The 19,207-nt window shown below is 33.0% G+C and overlaps 2 protein-coding genes across 2 annotated transcripts; both read right to left on the reverse strand.

Moving 5' to 3' along the window:
- Positions 1-802: 802 nt before the first annotated feature.
- Positions 803-6,713, reverse strand: LOC129300963 (glycerol-3-phosphate acyltransferase 9-like). Its single transcript, XM_054939559.1, has 13 exons — positions 6,466-6,713; positions 6,306-6,357; positions 4,992-5,145; positions 4,713-4,770; positions 4,227-4,345; positions 3,924-4,023; positions 2,497-2,592; positions 2,302-2,398; positions 1,893-1,980; positions 1,719-1,815; positions 1,464-1,549; positions 1,250-1,369; positions 803-905 (listed from the first exon to the last, which is right to left on the reverse strand). The coding sequence occupies exons 3-13, from the start codon at positions 5,111-5,113 to the stop codon at positions 803-805; spliced, it is 1,086 nt and encodes a 361-aa protein (XP_054795534.1). The 5' UTR covers positions 5,114-5,145; positions 6,306-6,357; positions 6,466-6,713.
- Positions 6,714-13,600: 6,887 nt separating this feature from the next.
- LOC129300962 (histone H3-like centromeric protein CENH3) lies at positions 13,601-18,189 on the reverse strand. Its single transcript, XM_054939558.1, has 2 exons — positions 17,716-18,189; positions 13,601-14,246 (listed from the first exon to the last, which is right to left on the reverse strand). The coding sequence occupies exons 1-2, from the start codon at positions 18,118-18,120 to the stop codon at positions 13,752-13,754; spliced, it is 900 nt and encodes a 299-aa protein (XP_054795533.1). The 5' UTR covers positions 18,121-18,189; the 3' UTR covers positions 13,601-13,751.
- Positions 18,190-19,207: the final 1,018 nt, after the last annotated feature.

The following is a 19,207-nucleotide window of genomic DNA, read 5'->3' on the forward strand; positions in this document are numbered from 1 at the left end:
AGCGAGCACCATAAGTTTATAAGGCAACTTATTCATACATCCATATATATAAATCAAACGTCATTATAAAGACCGCGTCTAGAGAAAACAAAAGGGCATTGAAGGACAAAAGTTTACGGATATACAAAAAGTTGCACATCATTTTTTCCTCCAGGCGTCGTAGAACTGAGTCAGCAAAGTTTTGTTGCCTACAAATGCCCAGAAACCAGTAAGTGCCATGAATCAAATTTCTAAACCAGATTTATTTATTTCTTTTTTTTTTTTTAGATCTAATTTAATATCATGACCCATTACATGCCAACTCTAAAAAGCAGAGTCAATTAGAAACTCTACAACATAATCATTTCATAAAGAAACTATTCTAAACCCAAAATGTGCAAAGTAAGAAGCAATTTACAACTATTAATCTAATATTTATGTATTTAACCAACAAGTAAATCAAATGGATAAAATAGTGCCAAGGCAAGAAATTTGTAAAATTTTAGAAGTAACTACTCATCCAACAAGTAGTTGTTCCTTTAAACAAGCATACGAATGTTTGTTTCAATCATCAACGGTGATTGCTTGAAGGGGCATATATTATAACCTACCAAACCATATAGTGCAAAACAAATAGAACAACAAACTAAGTGTACTTCCCTAACTAGGTAGGCCAATGCATTCATCCACACTGTTAATGAGTCGTGAATAGTGAGAATTGTCATAAATTTGACATTTTTTTTATTGATATCGACTATAAAACCTAGGTTATTGGCCATGTGATAGCAAAAGGTGTGCACCAAGAGAAATTAAGTAATAGAACTTACTTCCCTTCCTTCAGCTTTGGGCTAGGACGAGAATACTTTAGATAGCCATCCCAAGGAACCTTTTTGAGGCCAGCTCGAACTGAGATTATGTCTCTCACCCTACATTAAAGTAAAAATACAGACACTTTCATGGTAACCATTCCTGCTAAACATTTCCTAATAACAATATACTCCCTCCATTTAAAAACGTAAGGTATTTTTAATTAAATATCACTCCAAATAATTAGTTAACCAAATATACTGCCTCTATTCCATAATTATCCTCATTTCATAGAGTGTTTTACTTAAAAATAACTATAAAATGATTCATTTATTAAGGGCATTTTTCGAGGGGGAAAAAACACATTCATTACACTTGAAACACTAAAAATACCTCACATTTTTAAATATCCATCCCCTTAAAGGCATTTTTTTAACAGAGGGAGTAGAGGAAAATTATACACCTCTCAGCAAACTCAATGGCTGTTTCTCCTGGCTTCAGATTCTGTGGCTCCAAGTACCAAACATCACAAACAACAGCCCAAGATGTCATTAGCTGCAGCAGATGCATAGTGAATGATTGCCTGCAAATGCATGAAATCCAACCATTACACCTCTAATACAGCAGTGGAACAGTGAAAATATAGAAGTAATTAACATTGAAAAGCATAACCTTACTTTCGACTATTCCAAAAAGCATCCACAAATATTTTATTGTATTTTATTGCAACTGGGCAAACTGTGCAGCCAAGTTCAAATGCACCCTATAAACATCAATAAACAAGTTAAAATGCTTAGACGATAGATTTGGGATACAACTAAAGTACAAATCAATGTAAGGGATGGAGGAGTATCAGAAACAAAAGAAAGAAAGAACGCCCATTGCATAAGTGTATAGGTGAACGCAACTGCATTTTTCACAGATACACGCACCTTCTTGAACATGACAGTGTAGTGATTATTTACACAAGTTCCTTCAGGAAATATCAGAAGAGGATTATTGTCAGCGCCCTGGACATGCTCCCTCAATCTGAAATATTTAAAGCAGACAAGTCAAGACAGATGAAATCTGAAATAGATATTTCCTAAATTTTCATTTAAACTCACTTCTTGGCAACAATTTCTCGATCCTTTGCCTCAGAACGATTGAACCAGATACATCCTACACTCTCCAAAATGGTGCTCTGCAATAATCCTACACAAAACAGCCAATATTTATAAAATTCATAAATTACTTGTTTTAACAGGAAATTTCCCAAAACCCATTGTACGTTAACAAGCTTTAGGTCATCACTAGTTGTTCATCACATGCCCTGTTCTTCCCAGGAAACAATTAAACCAACCAACAGAGAGAATAATGCTAACAAGAAAAAGGTTTAGATATATTTATGAAGTCATCCTGATAGTGGGGTACCATTACTTTAAAACCAAATTACCCAAAGATGTCATAATATAATATATATAAGCTATTATACTATATATAAAGAAACAGTTTTTAGTTGAGGAGGATGCTTACCAACCCATCCAGGATGCTTCTGCATAATTACAGCAAATGCAGTCATCTGTTCTAAAATAATGAAATCAATCATGGAAGTGTGGTTGGCCACAAAAACCTGTTCATGAAATGTAGAGAGAACTCAAATTATCAGTCAACAACATTCACATTTACCTAAATGTTAAAATAAGGTTACATCCGATATGTTAGACATACCTGCTTTGGTCTCATGCTAGGACGTGGCCCATGATATTTGACAACTCCAGTCCATGATGCAACAAAAAAACTGCACATCATCTCCACCAATGACCTCTGAAGGACAAGTTCAATTTATCATATCCAATTGATGTATAAAAGTCACATCAGAATTGTACAAGACAGAGAAAACATAACAGACTGTATCTTTAGATTCTCAAGACCATTTGTGCTAATATCATGGGTTGGACTATAACTAGTCCCATGCACTCCACCGTGTACAGCATCCTTCAAAAAGATGAGTTCATTTACAACATTATGTACAAATTGAAATTATGCCCACCAATGAATTGGCCAACCTTTACAATATGAACCATAAAATGTAAAAATGATAGCCATTCACTGGTAGGTTTTGGACAAAACAGTATGTCATTGATTTTCAATTAGTCTGATTAGTAATATACTCCCTCCACTCCTAATTATAGGACCAAGTTTTAAAGTCCTATTTGGCCCTAAATATAGGACAAGATGTTGTTTATTTTTTCCAACCTTACCCCTCATCAATTTCAGCAAGTTGTTGGCATACTTCTAATTTTTATACAACACTTTATTATGGTCATTAGTTACATTAAATGGCAAAATTGGAAGGTCACATTTTTTTACAAATTTAAGGTATCAACTACCACTCCTTGAGAACCATGAAATTAGTTTACTTTGTCCTAGAATTAGGACCGGAGGAAGTATTTGTATAGGCAGTTATTTAACAATTTACTCTTCTTCCACTGGTCTAATTAGTGAATGGAAAATTCTTCAACTACAATGGTAAAGTCACATCATCTAGAGCAAGATGAATTGAACTCTACGAGGCAATAGGTACTCGAGTAACAGCAAATTATACAAAGACTTGCTAAATTATTCCAATAAAAGTTTGAAGTTGAATGAACACAAGATAACATTTGAAAATAACCTAGAGCATGTGCCTCTTAAGATGCCTCTCTTAAGTTTTGCTAAAAACATACATGCACTCCCTCTATTTAAAAAAAAAAAAATTGAGTCCAATTTTTATTCTCAGACTAAAATAACCTCCATAAAAAATATGTAACCAAGTTGTCTTTTGCCAGAATACAAAAGAGGGTTGATAGATGACATTTTAGTCAAAACAAAACGATTAAAATTGGATTGAAGTGTATACTTTGAAGTTTGAAATTAAAGGGGACGCTTCTGCAATTGCAGCAAAACTCAAGGGATGTTTGCGTCATTTATTTTTAAAATGCGTACATTTAAAGAAACAGCATGACAACTAAGAACCAAAATTTATTGTGTGCTTTAAAACTATTTAAAACCAAACAGTATAAGCCTTCTTTGTTCTTTTTAGTGTACATATATATTAAAAGGGAGGGAGAAAACTAAAAATTGAATGGGATAACATGGGGTGAAAATATAGGCACCTCAATCTTTCTCCTCAACTTGTCATGTCCCTTCAGTAGGAGATGCACAGGAATAAAGGAAGAAAGAAATATTATCCATCCTATTGTCAACACTAGAACCCTGTAACTTAAAATAAGAAATATTAAAAGGCCAGACATGATCAACAGTAAATGAGTTTATATGAAAGACACAATGGAGATTCATACATCAAGTTTAAAAGGGAAATTTAATGTAACCAAAGTTGAAATTGAAACCATATACAAAACTCTTCTTTACATCATCATGCATAATTTTAAGTAACTGTAGAAAAGGTACAAGCTAACCTTGCAGGGAACAGTATCAAATATCGAACTAAGACTCCACAACACCACAAAGGGAACAAATAAACATTCCAATTCCAAGGTTCAGGAGGATTTGACTTGAAGCATCTTGTGAACGAATCCTATCCAACACAGAAATTTTCAATTAGTGAGCAAACATCCAAAAGTAACAAAGGTCAAAAACAAGGGGTTGAAAACCATCTCCATTTTTGTGTGCACACATGTGCACCCACACATTTTATGAGCTTGAGAATAAATTGCTGATTCTTAATGCAAGCCTAAATAATCTCCAAGAACAGAACCAAACAAATTCCCAAGGAGAAGCAGTACACAACAGCTAGTCTGTGTGCCTCTTTTTTTTTTTTTTTCCCGAAGCCTCAATGCCTCATGATTTTTAACATATCATAATCATTCATCTAAAATAATGGAGGTGCACCAAAACCACAGAAGTAAAAAGACAGCAAAGTTCAGAAAGAGGGCAAATCTTACATCTACAATGGCACCAGCTGCCTCAGACAAAGTAGGAGAAATGTTGAGCAAGTCACGCCTGAAAACCAATAACCAAGTAATACAAATCTAACGAGTTCTGACTGTTTGCCAAGAATTTTTGGAGAAAAGATGAACAGAGAGGGGGTAGTTAAATTTTACAACAGCAAGTAAATCTCTACACTCCAACAGAATCACTTGAAAACAAAACTGCTCGTATCATACAGCTTGCTATTAACATTCAAATAAATAGCAATTGCACTAAAGGAGAAAGTGGCATACAGGCAGAGTTTGCCATGAGGTTCTTGTTGAATAGTGCACCCAGAAGGGAGGTAATCTTCAATGTTGGGTCGATCAAGGTCTAATTCAGAACTAGAAGACTTGAGCTTCCCAGTGGTACACATCTCTATTGAGCTTTCACGACAGCCGGAGATTTCTGAAAGACACAGTTAACACTGAATCAGTTGATAATTATGTTAGAAAACCCTTATCAATCAAGTTCATCAGAGAATTAATGATTTTGATTGGATCCTTGAAAATTTTCAATCAGGTTCAATTCCAAATGGAATGTGTCCAGTGCAAAAAAATTGATGACTTAATTCAGAAAAGAGTTGCTAACTTGTTATGCTGTCCATTTACCAACTCTTATTTGGTATGGTGATAACTTCAGACAAGAAAACTCCTTTTATCTTGGACATGTCCTATAATTTATAGTTAGTGAAAGGGCGTGGGGGGAAGCATTCTCCTCCTCCTTATCCCATTCACTGCCAGCAGCACTCCAACTGCCTATATGAACAATCTGAAGATGGAGATGACCCGCCTCCCAGTCTTCTTCCTTTTTCAAAAATTAATTGAATAAAAAACTGCTCCTATCTTACAGCTTGCAATTAGAATGCAAATAAATAGTAGTTACACTAAAAGAGAAATATACATACAGGCAGAGCTTACAGCTTGCTATTAATTAATAAAATTAATTAATTACTTAATGTAAAAGGTTCTAAGAGGAAAAGGAAGACTGGGAAATGGATCATCACCACCTTAAGATTGTTCTTATTGGTAATTGAAGTAGTCAACAGTGAAGGGAATAAAGAGGAGGAGAATGCTTCATCCCACCCCCTTCTACAAACTATAATTATAAAACATGCCCAAGATAAAAAGAGTTTTACTTGTCTAAAGCAGGATTGCGCATGGGCCATTGTACGCAGCCTGTCCAAGCAGGGGCCAGCCCCTTTTTCAAGGCTGTCCTTTTTATTCCAACCAAGAGAATTTAAACAGAGATTCCACTTTTAAAGGAATGATTGGAGCAACAACAAGAACTTTGAAGCATCAATATTTCAACAAGGAAACCGCATTATCATCACAGACGAGTCTCAAAATTAAACTTAAACACTTGAAATTATCCTATATCGTGTGGGACCAAGAACAACAAAACAAAAAGTTTTATACTGCTACAATTTGTGCTTCTTGAATACTTGAAAGTAAAGCATTTATACTGTGGGTATCCGTTCTCCTTAGACCAAGAACAACGAAATTGATTTCCACAAAAACAGGAGGAATCAACAAATTTTAAAAGGGAGAAATGCAAAGAGAGCTTACATTTCCGAAGCAGTGACTGATGTGCCTGGCCTTTGTGGTTTTCTTGTCGCCTCTACAGCAAATGAAGAAAAAATCAGAGCAAAACAAAGGATGAAAGCCACGAAGAATAACCATCAGATCGCGAACACGAAGAAGAAGGAGGGAGAAGAAAAAGAAATACCTCGGCCGTCATGAAGAAGAAGAAGAAGCAGACACAACGGCGGGGAACAAGCGGCAGATCTGAGATGAGAGAGGAAGAACCAGAGAACGATGCGACCTCAAGACTCAACAGTCACGATGAACAAGGAGAGAAGACGATGACGGGCGGCGGAGATGCGAAGAAGAGAGAGAACGGCGTGCTGCTGTGAGTGCGAGAGCGAGGCTGCGTCTGGGAATTGGTTTCAGCGAGCTCATCAGACATCACTCATGAGAACATGATCATCGCTGTAATGCAATGTGATCCGGTTTTTTTAGAGAATGACATTAAGAGCCTTAAAAAAATAACTTATTACATTGGGGCTTAAATAAATTTAATATTACTCTGCAGGTTTTGAAATTCTTATTATAATATTTTTTTACATCAAAAATATAATTTTACTCTTTGTTTGATTTGAATTCAGAACTTGCGCGAACCCTCGAAACAACGGAATAGATCATGCACGACACAATATTCATTATATGCAAGATGATGTTCACGCACACTCAACAGAAAGTTCATGCATTTTGATTATTTCACTAGCCTAAGCTTTAACAAAAATGATTACACAGATTATGCACGACATAACATCTATTATACACTAAACTATGTCCATGCATGATTAACAAAAAGTTCATGCATTTCGAATATTTCACTAGTCTAGGTTCAACAAAATGACAAGTTAGACAAACCATACACGACATAACATCTATTATGCAGAAAAAGATGTCCACACATGCTCAACAGAAAGTCCATGCATTTTCAATATTTCAAAAGCTAAGGATCAATAGAAATGACAAGTTAGGCAGACCATGCACAACACAATATCCACTATGCACCAGGCAATGTCCATGCATACTCAACAAAAAGTCTATGCATTTTCAATATTAAAAAGGACAATTACATCATATATGAAGAATTTCATGTTGGTACTAGCCTAGGTACTAAAACAAGTAGCCACATAAAATTTGACATGATATTTTAAGTCTAATATATACAAAAAGCTTGCCACTATATCCAAAAAATCTAACAGTTACTTCTCTATATACAAATAAAAAATATCTATGATTCCCAATTACCCAAAAAATATTACTTAAGAATGCTTCCATATATATAATTATAGTTGTCTATATACACCAAAAAAGAACAATGTGACTACTTCTCATGCTGGGTTAGGATTGCATGTCTTGCGACTATATCCAACCTCCCCACATTTTGAACAATGATAAATCTTTCTTTATTTTAATCTGCAATGAACAAATTAATCTAAATAAATGTCCACATATAAAAGCTCAACTTTTATTTTGCACAATTCAAAATTCAATGTAAATAGCTTAAAGTTTATTTTTACACAACAAATACTCCAATGTCTTTGACAGCAAATGTTCTTCACATTGAGAGTTATATTTTATTCAATTCACATATCAAAATCCAATATGAACAAATCAACTATCACTATTGTACAACAATTACTCCACTCTAAAACTTTCACAGCCAACTTAATGGTTTAGCAATCTTTAACTTATATTAGTAGGTTAGGCTTAATAAAATGCATAAGTAAGCAAATAATATATAACACAATATTCACTATGTATAACACAATATTCACTATATACAACACAAAATTCATATATTCTCAACTAAAAATCCGTACGATTTTACTTTATCAGTAAATTAGGCTCAACAAAATACTCAAGTTAGGCAAATAGTGCATAACACAATATCCACTATGCACAACATAAGATTCATATATTCTCACTTAAAAGTTATGTGTTTCCAATTTATCATTTGGCTAAGCTTAATAAAATGTACAACTCAACATTCAACAACTCAAAGTTCATTTTTACACAACAAATACTCCAACATTTTTGATAGTAGATTTTCTTCATATTGGATTATATTTTATTCAGTTCACATGTAAAAGTTCAATATGAACAAGTTAATAATCATTATTGTATAACAACTAATTCACTCTAAAACTTTTATGATCAAAATAGTTCAACAACCTTTAGCTCATGTCAGCAATAGAATTATAAATAAATAAGTAAACTTGCAGGCTTAAACATATGTGCTTCACGCGAGAGACCTATTACAACTTCAATAACTAAAAGACTCACATGCACCAAATCAATGAGGGAAAAATAAAATTGAAGATCCTTACCTCTAAACAATAATGATAGAATCTTCAAGAAATAGATGATGTTACTCGAATAAGGACAACGAAGAAAATTAACAATGGTTAGCAATGTGCAATACAAGGGAAAATGAGGTAGAGAACCAACTACAATGCACAATACGAGAGGAACAAGGAAGAAGAATGAACGAAGAGGAAGATCCCAACCACCATGGTCCTCCTCCAACGGCAGCAAGGGATTGAGTTCCACAAGTCGCCCCCTACAACTGCGACCAATAGTGACTCAATGCAAGAAAAGAGAGGAAAATTATGAACTGTGCTTCATCTATCAACACCCACAACTTCTACACTCATCCACGCCGGTGACGATCAACAATAGTAGAGTGACGACTGGTGAAATGAGAAAAAAACAAGAAAAACAGTGAACCGTGCGTCGTCTATTTCATTTCTTTGAGGGTTCACACAGCTTTTCTGATTCAAATCAAACAAAGCGTAAAATTATATTTTTGCTGCGAAAAAATATTGCAATTGGGGTCCCAAAACTTGCAAAGCAATATCAAATTTGTTTAGACCCTAAGTGCAATAAAGTTTTTTTTTAGGACCTTTAATGCCATTCCCCCTTTTTTGTTCAATAAATATTTTTAATAAATATAAAATCTAAGTCAAAAATAAAAATTATTCTAAACCTAGAATTTCAAAAGATGAATTTATAAATGCAAAATTATAATTTTAAAACTTTAAATTTGGATGATTGAAATCAAATTAAACATCCAAATTTAATATTTTTTTACTTTTTATATTTTTAAAAGTATTTAAGATTAATGAATAAAATAATGACCAGTACGATTATTATGTTAGCATTTAGTAAATAATTGTTGAGAGAATCACATCCAAGGACCACTCAAAAAATTTATACAAAAATTAATAAGAAATGAATTGTTATTAAATAAAAACATGGATTGGACTTGTTATTAATCTTTATCTATAAATAAGCTTTGAGTGGCTATTGGATGTGATTACCTACAGTAGTATCAGCTTCTTCTGTTAATTAGATTAACAGGATTAAGATTAGAAAACTAAAAAATAAATAAAATTAAGATATTAAATTGAAATTAAGTAAAAAGTTAGGTTAGAAGATTAGATGTGTTTTTTTTTTAATGATCAAAGGAAAACTAACAAAATTAGGGGAAAAAAAACAAAACAGTGAAACACCAATAAAATTAACCTGGGTCGACTAGAAGATTAGATGTGTTATTCGACTTTAATTTATTAACAATCGACTCTCTAAACTCATTTTCAAGCTCACTGATTCTATATATGACGATTAGATTAATGAAATGATTATTTAATTTCTTGAAGGAAAAATAATCCTTTGATCCTAATAGTTTCACTAGATTTTCAACTCAGTCCCTATATTTTTTTTATTGCCGTGACTCAATTCTTACATCTTTATGGAAAAATCACAATTAAAGACTCAGGAAGAATATTAATAAGACTATCACAAAATTTTGAAATTGAATTTAAGGACCATGATCTTTTTTTTCCATGATCTTTCTTTTTTTTGACATTAAAAGAATGATTATTTAAATAAAACAACCCTCTCCCTGTTTGTACGAGTGGTGGTCTGGGCAAGTAGCAAGTAGCAAGTAGTATATCCAGCAAGTGGCTGTCATTATATTCATTTTGGTCATTGTGAAATACTCCGTGTGTTTCCCTCCTCTTTCCTTTGATTGTAGGTAAGTAATGTTAGGTCTAGGGGTGTGCATGTAACCCGATTGCCCGATATGCTTGCCCAGAATCTGGTAAAATTTTGCCCAACCTGGCCCTAAAAAAAGCTGCCCGACATGACTTGGGCATGTTTGGGCAGGGCATTGTTCAGGCAGGGCCAGGCCACAGGCAGGGTAGCATGCCTTGCCCATTTGGCCTAGCTCGAGTATATTAATATATTTTTTAAAATTTTTAAAGGGTTAATTATATTAAGTATTAAGACTTAAGGAAAGACGGAAAGAAAAATTAGGAAGAAGCTTTTTGTAAATTGAAGTCTACTCTGTGAAAATTTTTTTTTTTCATGATGCTCCAAACTTTTGTAAAATTTATTGTTTGTAATGGATTATTGTAGCTATTATTTTGGATTGCATTATGGATAATTTCACTGTGTCAAGACTTATGGTAGTTTTATATTTTAAGTTAGATGTTGAATTATAGATTATTGAATATCATAGTTGTTATTTTTTATTTATGGTTTACATCTTTATGGATGTTATTTTGAGTTGATGGGCTGGGTCATTGTTGTTGATTTATGGTAGTTTCATTTGAAATTGATGGAAAGGGAGATTATCTGATGGGCAGGGCAACCCGAAGGTGCCCAACTTGCCCTACCCAACCTAAGCTAATAGGGTATTTTGCAGGCAGGGCTGAGAAGCGGGCTACATTTTTCAACCCATGCATCCTTTGGGCAGGGCATCGGGCAAGGCCTTGCCTAGCTCAGCTCAGCCCATGTGCACCCCTAGTTAGGTCTAGGTTGGTTGGTGTTTGTTATTATTTTGGTTTGAAGACTAGGCAGGTGAAAAAGAAATGGGGTAATTATGTTGGATTCTTATGCAAATGAGCTTTGTAGTAATTAATTTTTTTAGGTGAGAATTGTATGCAGTTCTCCAGAAAGAAATTTGGCCAATAAAAAGAAAAGCAAAGAAACGAAAACACAGTGTTGTGACTCCCCTTCCCTGCGCCATCTTTATTGGCTTTGTTGTGATTTGTAGAAAAATGGAGGAAGGTCGTGTTCTTGTCTTGTTCCTGGTAACTTGAGCATGCATTAAATTGTTGTCTTTGTTGTTAAGGAAAATGAATCTATGATTGAAAACTGTCTAGGTGTTGAAAAATTTTAAATTGGATGCTGAAATTTGTTAAATTTAAATGATAGTTGTAAATGAATTACATACAACATCTATGTACATCATAATATAAATCATTATTAATTAATCCACGATTTATGAATAATGTTAGTTAAAATTTTAAATTCTTAAAAATATTCATATATTTTTATTTATACTCATTAAATACTTTATATAAAAGCTTTGATGAGAGTAATTAAAATTCTAATACATGTTTTTTTCAACAACAAAAAAGTAATAAGTGAAATAAGAGCATAATTAAAAAAATAAATATAAAATTATTCAACGCCCTACATTATGAAGTAGATATGGTTTCTAGAATATGCTAGTATATAGTATTTTCTTCTTCCAGTTCACTTTCCTTACATAATCACTGCCTTTGTATTACTCGCCAGTAACCTCTGGTTCATCCATGGCAGCTTCTGTGTGTCACTTTAGGTTCGTCCATCGCCCATAAATATGGTTCTTGTTGCTAGTGGTATGATTTGCACCTTGGAGCTTGGATGGCACTCCTATTTTAATTTTGCTGGATGAAATTGAAAAGATAGTAAAATTTTGCTAAATATTTTACTCCCTCCATTCCAAATTATAAAATATTTTTAAATAAAATCTCACAAATTGATAAATTTCATTAAATACATTTAACAACCTTATCTTTTTAAAATAAAAATATAAACTTTTCAAAATACCCATCATTTATAATATTAAAAAGAAAAGAGATGAAAATTAATTATAGAAAAAGAAAAGATAATATTAAAATTGATACATTTAATGAAATCTTAATCTACTCAAAGTGTCTTATATTTTGAAATGAAAAAATTTCTTTAAAAGTATCGTATAATTTAAAACAAAGAGAGTATTTGATAAAACATAATAACATTGTACAATTTATGTAATCGATCCCAACTAATAGAATAAAGCTTGTTGCTGCTACTGCTGTAATATTTGCATTTGTTTTGACGAATTTTTCATTAAATCCAAACAAAGCATATTGAATGGCATCTTGCGGTATATTTGGTATGTTTCTTGTTTCTTGAATTTTTTGCCTAATGTTTTGTTTGGTTGAAAGGGAGAGGAGAGAGAAAGAAGGAGAGGGGTGATCACCTGACGAAACAAGCCCCTTCCCTTGCCTTGTTCCACAGGCTCCTCTCTCCTAATTTGATAAGACAGAGGATCTCCTCCCCTCCCTTACAATCAAACATTATCTAAATGTTCAAGAGTCATTTTATATGTTTTCTTTCTGGCAATAAACAATTTGCAATTTTGTCCAAGAAACCATGATAGCTTAACCCCTCTTAACCCAACTAGGTTGACTAGCTCAACCTATATTCAAACGAGCTGAAATGAGTTGGCTACGAGTACCTGTTTTGTCCTATATGAGCGAGCGAGTTACAAGCAACCCTCAGGCTAATCTACCTCACCCATTACTTAACCCTATTAAAAATATAATTACCTATTTCTATCCATAATGATCAAAGACTGCCAATAGAAAGTGAAAATCTGAAAACTTCTTCTATCAAGCCCAACCCCTTTGAAACCAATGCTACATGTCTACTTGTAGATTACTAAAACCCTTTCCAACAAAGAAGGAAAAGGAAACCTCGAAAATTTGTTAATAGTATCCAAAATAAAATTGCTCATGATAGACCACAACCAGATAGGGGGGAAAACATCACAACCCACAAGGAAGATATAATTACCAACAAAGAAAAACCTAACAAAAAGGCACACAAGACACGGTGGATAATCTTCTCCAGCTTCAATGGAAGCCTCAACTCCGAGAGGCAAATGAAACTATCCTTAACACCGAGGACGAATTGCTCAAGACCATACTCAAATAATACTGAAACTTCTCTGTTGTACTAGCTTTGATATGCACATGATATCGCCATAACAATGCTGAGCCATTTTTTATTTTGATTTTGCTAGAATTCGGAAGTAAAGTATCTAAAAATTCAGCTCAAGCAATTTATTATATAATTGGATCCTTACCACGGATAAGGATCCCAATCAATAAATCGCAAAAATGCTTCCGAAGTCTTCAATTTCCCGTTAAGTAGTATAAAACGCCACATCGAAACACAAAATCAGAGTATAATATAATTGAACAGACTAGATTTTCCATTGATGAAACCATTATATCAGCGATTGCCCACAAAAAAGCTCCAAAAGGCAAATCCAACTAAGTCACATGAACTATGACGATTAAACATTAAACTATACAACTCTAACTGAATTCTCATATCTCAAGCACGCTCACCCCTGATACGCCTTGCAAGTTGAATATCCTTGGGCATAATAGTGACCCTCTTAGCGTGAATAGCGCAAAGGTTAGTGTCCTCGAAGAGTCCGACCAGATAAGCTTCGGCGGCTTCCTGAAGAGCGGAGACGGCGGAGCTCTGGAATCGGAGATCTGTCTTGAAGTCCTGAGCGATCTCACGAACCAGACGCTGGAAAGGAAGCTTTCGGATCAGAAGCTCCGTGCTCTTCTGGTACTTCCGAATCTCACGGAGCGCCACCGTACCGGGCCTGAAGCGGTGGGGCTTCTTCACACCGCCAGTAGCCGGAGCAGACTTCCTAGCAGCCTTGGTCGCCAACTGCTTCCTCGGAGCCTTGCCGCCGGTGGACTTACGAGCCGTTTGCTTGGTACGCGCCATTGGAAGGATTTGATCAAAGTATATGATCTTGAAAAACGAAAGTGAAGAGAGATTTGAGACGGATGAAACAACGACGATTGGGTGCTGAGATAGAGTGATTTATTATACATACAGAGCTTTCGATTGGGAATTTTGCGCGCCGAATTCTAGATGGTCCTGACCGTTGATTTTAATGATGAATCGACGGGTTTTGTTTACTGAGTGCATGAGTGCTGCGGATAAAGAGAAGTGTGATTGATATTGAGGACCGTCGACGGGTTTCAATGTACCGTTTGGATGGAATCTTATATTGGCGAGGATCGATGACTTGGCATATGTGCCTTGCTCAAGAGCAAAATCAATCAAATAGTCAATTAATAAATTTACGGATTACGTACCATCACACAGTTTAAAAAAATAAGGCAATTACAATAATTATGTTTAAAAATAAATAAATTAAATTAAAATATCATGTATTAATTAATATAATTATGTATTAATTATTTTTTATTAATGTAAATTATGAAAGGTGATTTAAAAAATATATAATAAATATTTATTAAAATATATTATTTTATTCATAAAAATATATAAATAAAAAATTGTAGTTTTTTTAATAATAAAAAATAGAATAAGTATTGTATATCATATAATATTATTATATATGTATGAATGTATCAAAATGGCAAAGTGAATTCTATACTTCGTTGGCCGGGCAAAAAAAAAAAAAGGTTAAGGTGCATATTTATTTATCAACTTTTTTGTCAAAGAGCAATTTTATTATTGTATTAACAAGTATTTTACTTTTAAATTATTTTTTTGAGAAGATAATAATTCTTTTTACAAGATACTTAGCGTTTCTCGAAAAGTTAGTTCAGAGATAAAATCACCACACTTATTAATATAAGGATAAAATTACCCTCGAGAAAAAGTTCAAAGTTAAAAATGTAATTTAATCCAAAATAAATAACATGTATATAATTAAATTTAGAATCAAGAGATTCCAGAATAAGATTTGACTAACTCATATGTTATGAATCTATGTATTAATCCTTTGAAAAAATGATAATAGATATTGATATAGGAGGGGACCAAAAAAAATTTTAAAAAAATAAATTAATAAGTTGGGTCTTGAAACTCGAATCAAAACATATATTCATTTTCAAAAAATACTTATCAAGGCACAATCGCCAACTGATAAGGTGCTTGCATCAAGAGGTGCAACGGTGAGATGACCAAAATTTTACAATAGGAAGAATAATTGTGTAATTTAGAGTTATAGTTTTTTTCAATGAAAAAAAAAAACCACCCCCTTATCATAAATTATATGAAATTTTAAAAAAATTGATATTTTAAAATATAAGACATTAATAATTTTTTTAATATTACATGTTTCATATATTCTTTCTCTTTAATATTATTTTATAAATAAAATTTTAAATGAAAGACATTTTTTAAAATTTATAGTATTATCTTGAAAAATAAAGTTATAAATTATATTTTATAAATTTTATTAGTGTGTGTGATTTAATTTAAAAGTATTTTATAATTTTAAATATAAATAATACCTATTTTATTCGAAAATAAGAAAATAAAAAGGGCAGTCGCTTGTACTGACACTCGCAAATAATTAGTGCTCAAAATATAACTAGAGAATTGTATCAATAATTGTGTAAATATAGTAATACAACAATTACATGCAATTTAAAAAGTTTATTAAAATAATTGTAAAATGGAGCTCGTTTGTAGTTTCTTATCCTTTTGGCCATCAAATACTTCCGTATCATTATAAAAAATGATCCAATATATTTTATTTGCCTCCTGAAAATAATTTCCAATAGCCCTCCTCTCAAGAAAAAAATCCATTTGCCTCCATAAAAATTTCATCTATCCTCTAAAAAAAATATAGATTGAAAATGAAAGGAATAAAAATTTAGAAACTAAATTCTTTATTTGATTAAACAAAAAAATTCCTCCACTACATAAAAGAAGTAAATAGCGATTGCATTTAAGCCATTCAATTGATACAGTACGGTTATATTGAGAAGCACCTTTTTAAGAACATTGTTGAGAATGCTCGATTGCTTTATCATAGAGATTGAAATATCATACTTTCTCCATTTTTATATATAAAATATTTTTTTAAAAATTTATTTTATCTCTAAATATAAGGTGTGACAATAATTTTTTTTAATAATTAAATAATTTTATCTTTATCTTAAAAAATAAAATAAATTATTAATTGTATGTTCTTTCTATCACTATCACGATATTAATTATGATATTATTAGAAGTAAAGCTAAAAAATCATTGTATTTTTATATAAATTCAATAAAGCAATAAACTTTTATTAGTATGCGAAATTCAATTAAAAATATCTTATATATAAAAATAGAAAAAGTACTTCATTATATTAGTAGGAATTGTAACTCTGATGCTAATTATCTTGCTAATTTGGCTCATAGGTTAGCTTCTAGTTTTGGTACTTGTGATTTCTCCTCACCTTTTCCTCAGAAGACAACGGCAGATGATAATGTCTCTTTTGTAGACCTTAGAGTTTGTAATCTCTTTTGATTAGTGCAATTCATCTTTCAGTTAAAAGAAAAAAACAAGAAATTTACCTATCTTTGACAGTTTTATCTTTATGCTCTATACCTTATTCTTTGGCAATTGATTCAATTTTAACAAATTTTTTATCTCCAATGTAGCTCAATAAATATTTAAAATTATATTTTTTAAAACAAATAGTTAATGTTCAGGGCATTGGTTGGTGAGCTCAATTCCCTTCACAATTCCTTATCCAAGAATTCCCTCAAAGCAAACAAACTATATTATTAACATCATGAACACAACAGAACAGTTAAGTCTCCGCCGCAATATAATGAAGAATAATCTATCTGACTAGTTTTTTGTCTGCTGAGTTGAATTTTGATGGCCTTTATGGTATAGATATTTTTGCCAATTGATTTGAATGCAAAGATATGATAGACTCGCATATTTCATATTGATTCTGAATGTTAGGAACAGACTAACAATCAAATCACGACCATAATTGATAGAGAAAGACGTGATAATTGGCAATGCATCGGATATGAATGAAGTGAAAGCTGCTTGCAAACCTTATTGAATAAAAGTATATATCTTCTCGGTACTGTGCACATTCCCATGTGAAACCAGCTTGAACTTCTCTACTTAGTTTCAGTTCCGTAACCACTCTGATAGAATTTTACTAATAATCGTCAAATTATCCATAATAAAATTCTCACATTTCCCTTAAACCAATTGAAGACACGATGAATCTCAGTTCACTAGAAACAGAAATCTAAGCACAACATTAGATCAGATTCTTTTTCCCAGCTCAGGAGTTATTAAACTTGTTCAGAATTGGAAAGTGCCACAAATAGGAAACTGAAATTGGGGAAAAGAATTTAACAGAATCATTTGTGCCTTAGACAAATCCATTACATGAGAACTAGCTTACAGATAACTTCCAAAAGGTAAATCCATCAAAACCGCATTAACGACTAAGAATTCACCGATCTACTACTATACAAGCCTAACCGAATGCTCAAGCACGCTCACCCCTGATACGCCTCGCAAGCTGAATATCCTTAGGCATAATAGTGACCCTCTTAGCGTGAATAGCGCAAAGGTTAGTGTCCTCGAAGAGTCCAACCAGGTAAGACTCGGCGGCTTCCTGAAGGGCGGCGACGGCAGAGCTCTGGAATCGAAGATCCGTTTTGAAGTCCTGAGCGATCTCACGAACCAGACGCTGAAAAGGAAGCTTCCGGATCAGAAGCTCCGTGCTCTTCTGGTATTTTCGGATCTCACGGAGCGCCACCGTACCTGGCCTGAAACGGTGGGGCTTCTTCACGCCACCAGTAGCAGGAGCAGACTTCCGAGCAGCCTTGGTCGCCAACTGCTTCCTCGGAGCCTTGCCGCCGGTGGACTTACGGGCCGTTTGCTTAGTACGTGCCATCGGAAGGGCTTGATCACAGTATTGGCTTGAGAGTTGAAAGAGGAATGAGGAGACGACGATTCTGCGCTGGGATGGTGCGGCTTGTTAATATATACAGAGCTTTTTTTTTTTTTTTTTTGAGCAGAAAATATATACAGAGCTTTTGATTGGGAATTTTTGCGCGCCGAATCATAGATGATCCTGGCCGTTGATTTCATGGAGGAATCGACGGGTTTTGTTTACTGAGTGCTGGGAGCTGCGGATGAGAGAAGTGGCGATTGCTATTGATGACCGTTGATCTGTTTCAAAGAACGGTTTGGATGGAATTTAATGATTGACGAGGATCCATGACTTGGCATGAGTACATACATAATTGGATTAGCTGGGAATGCAAGTTTGACTCCCTCCCTGATTTACGATCTCTAATAAATCAATTTATCTTATTAAGAAAATATAATTTTTAGTTTGTATTTATTTTATGTAGTGTCTCATATGAAAAATATGACACTGATTGATTCTCATTTTTAATACTACTCCTTATTAAGCGTATTTTCTTAAAAAATTGTATTCATTACATTTTAAAAACTAAAAAATACTTTATATTTTAAAACATATTTAATCTTAATCCGAGGAAATGACTACTTGGCACCGTCATATTTTACATTATTATGTAGATAAAAATATATAAAGTCTTCATTTGATTCTATATGTAACTATAATTATAGTTATAATTATTAATTATAATATTTATAAGCTATCATTTATGAAAATATTTAGTTGACATGTGTAAAAAATTGAACACCAATAAATTTTGAACTCACACTTTTTTCCAATTCAATAATTGTTCTGTTTTAAAAATTCTATTTTGAATCCAAGTTTGAGTAGTATAAAGAAATGGAGGCTGTTATAGAATGAGTAAAGATATAAAGGAAGAAAAGGGAAATATTAGAAGAGAATATTCAGAAAGTGAGAGAAAAAAGAATTCTCATTTTAATATGTTAAATACAATTGAACTGCCTCTTATTTATGGACACATATATAACTGACTAAAATAAATAAAATACATAAAATATTAATAACTAAAAAATATTGTAATAATCAAAAGATG

This window comes from Prosopis cineraria, unplaced genomic scaffold (genome assembly GCF_029017545.1).
Source record: "Prosopis cineraria cultivar Desert tree isolate PC_DT_omini unplaced genomic scaffold, ASM2901754v1 PC1827, whole genome shotgun sequence".
Taxonomy (NCBI): Eukaryota; Viridiplantae; Streptophyta; class Magnoliopsida; order Fabales; family Fabaceae; genus Prosopis; species Prosopis cineraria.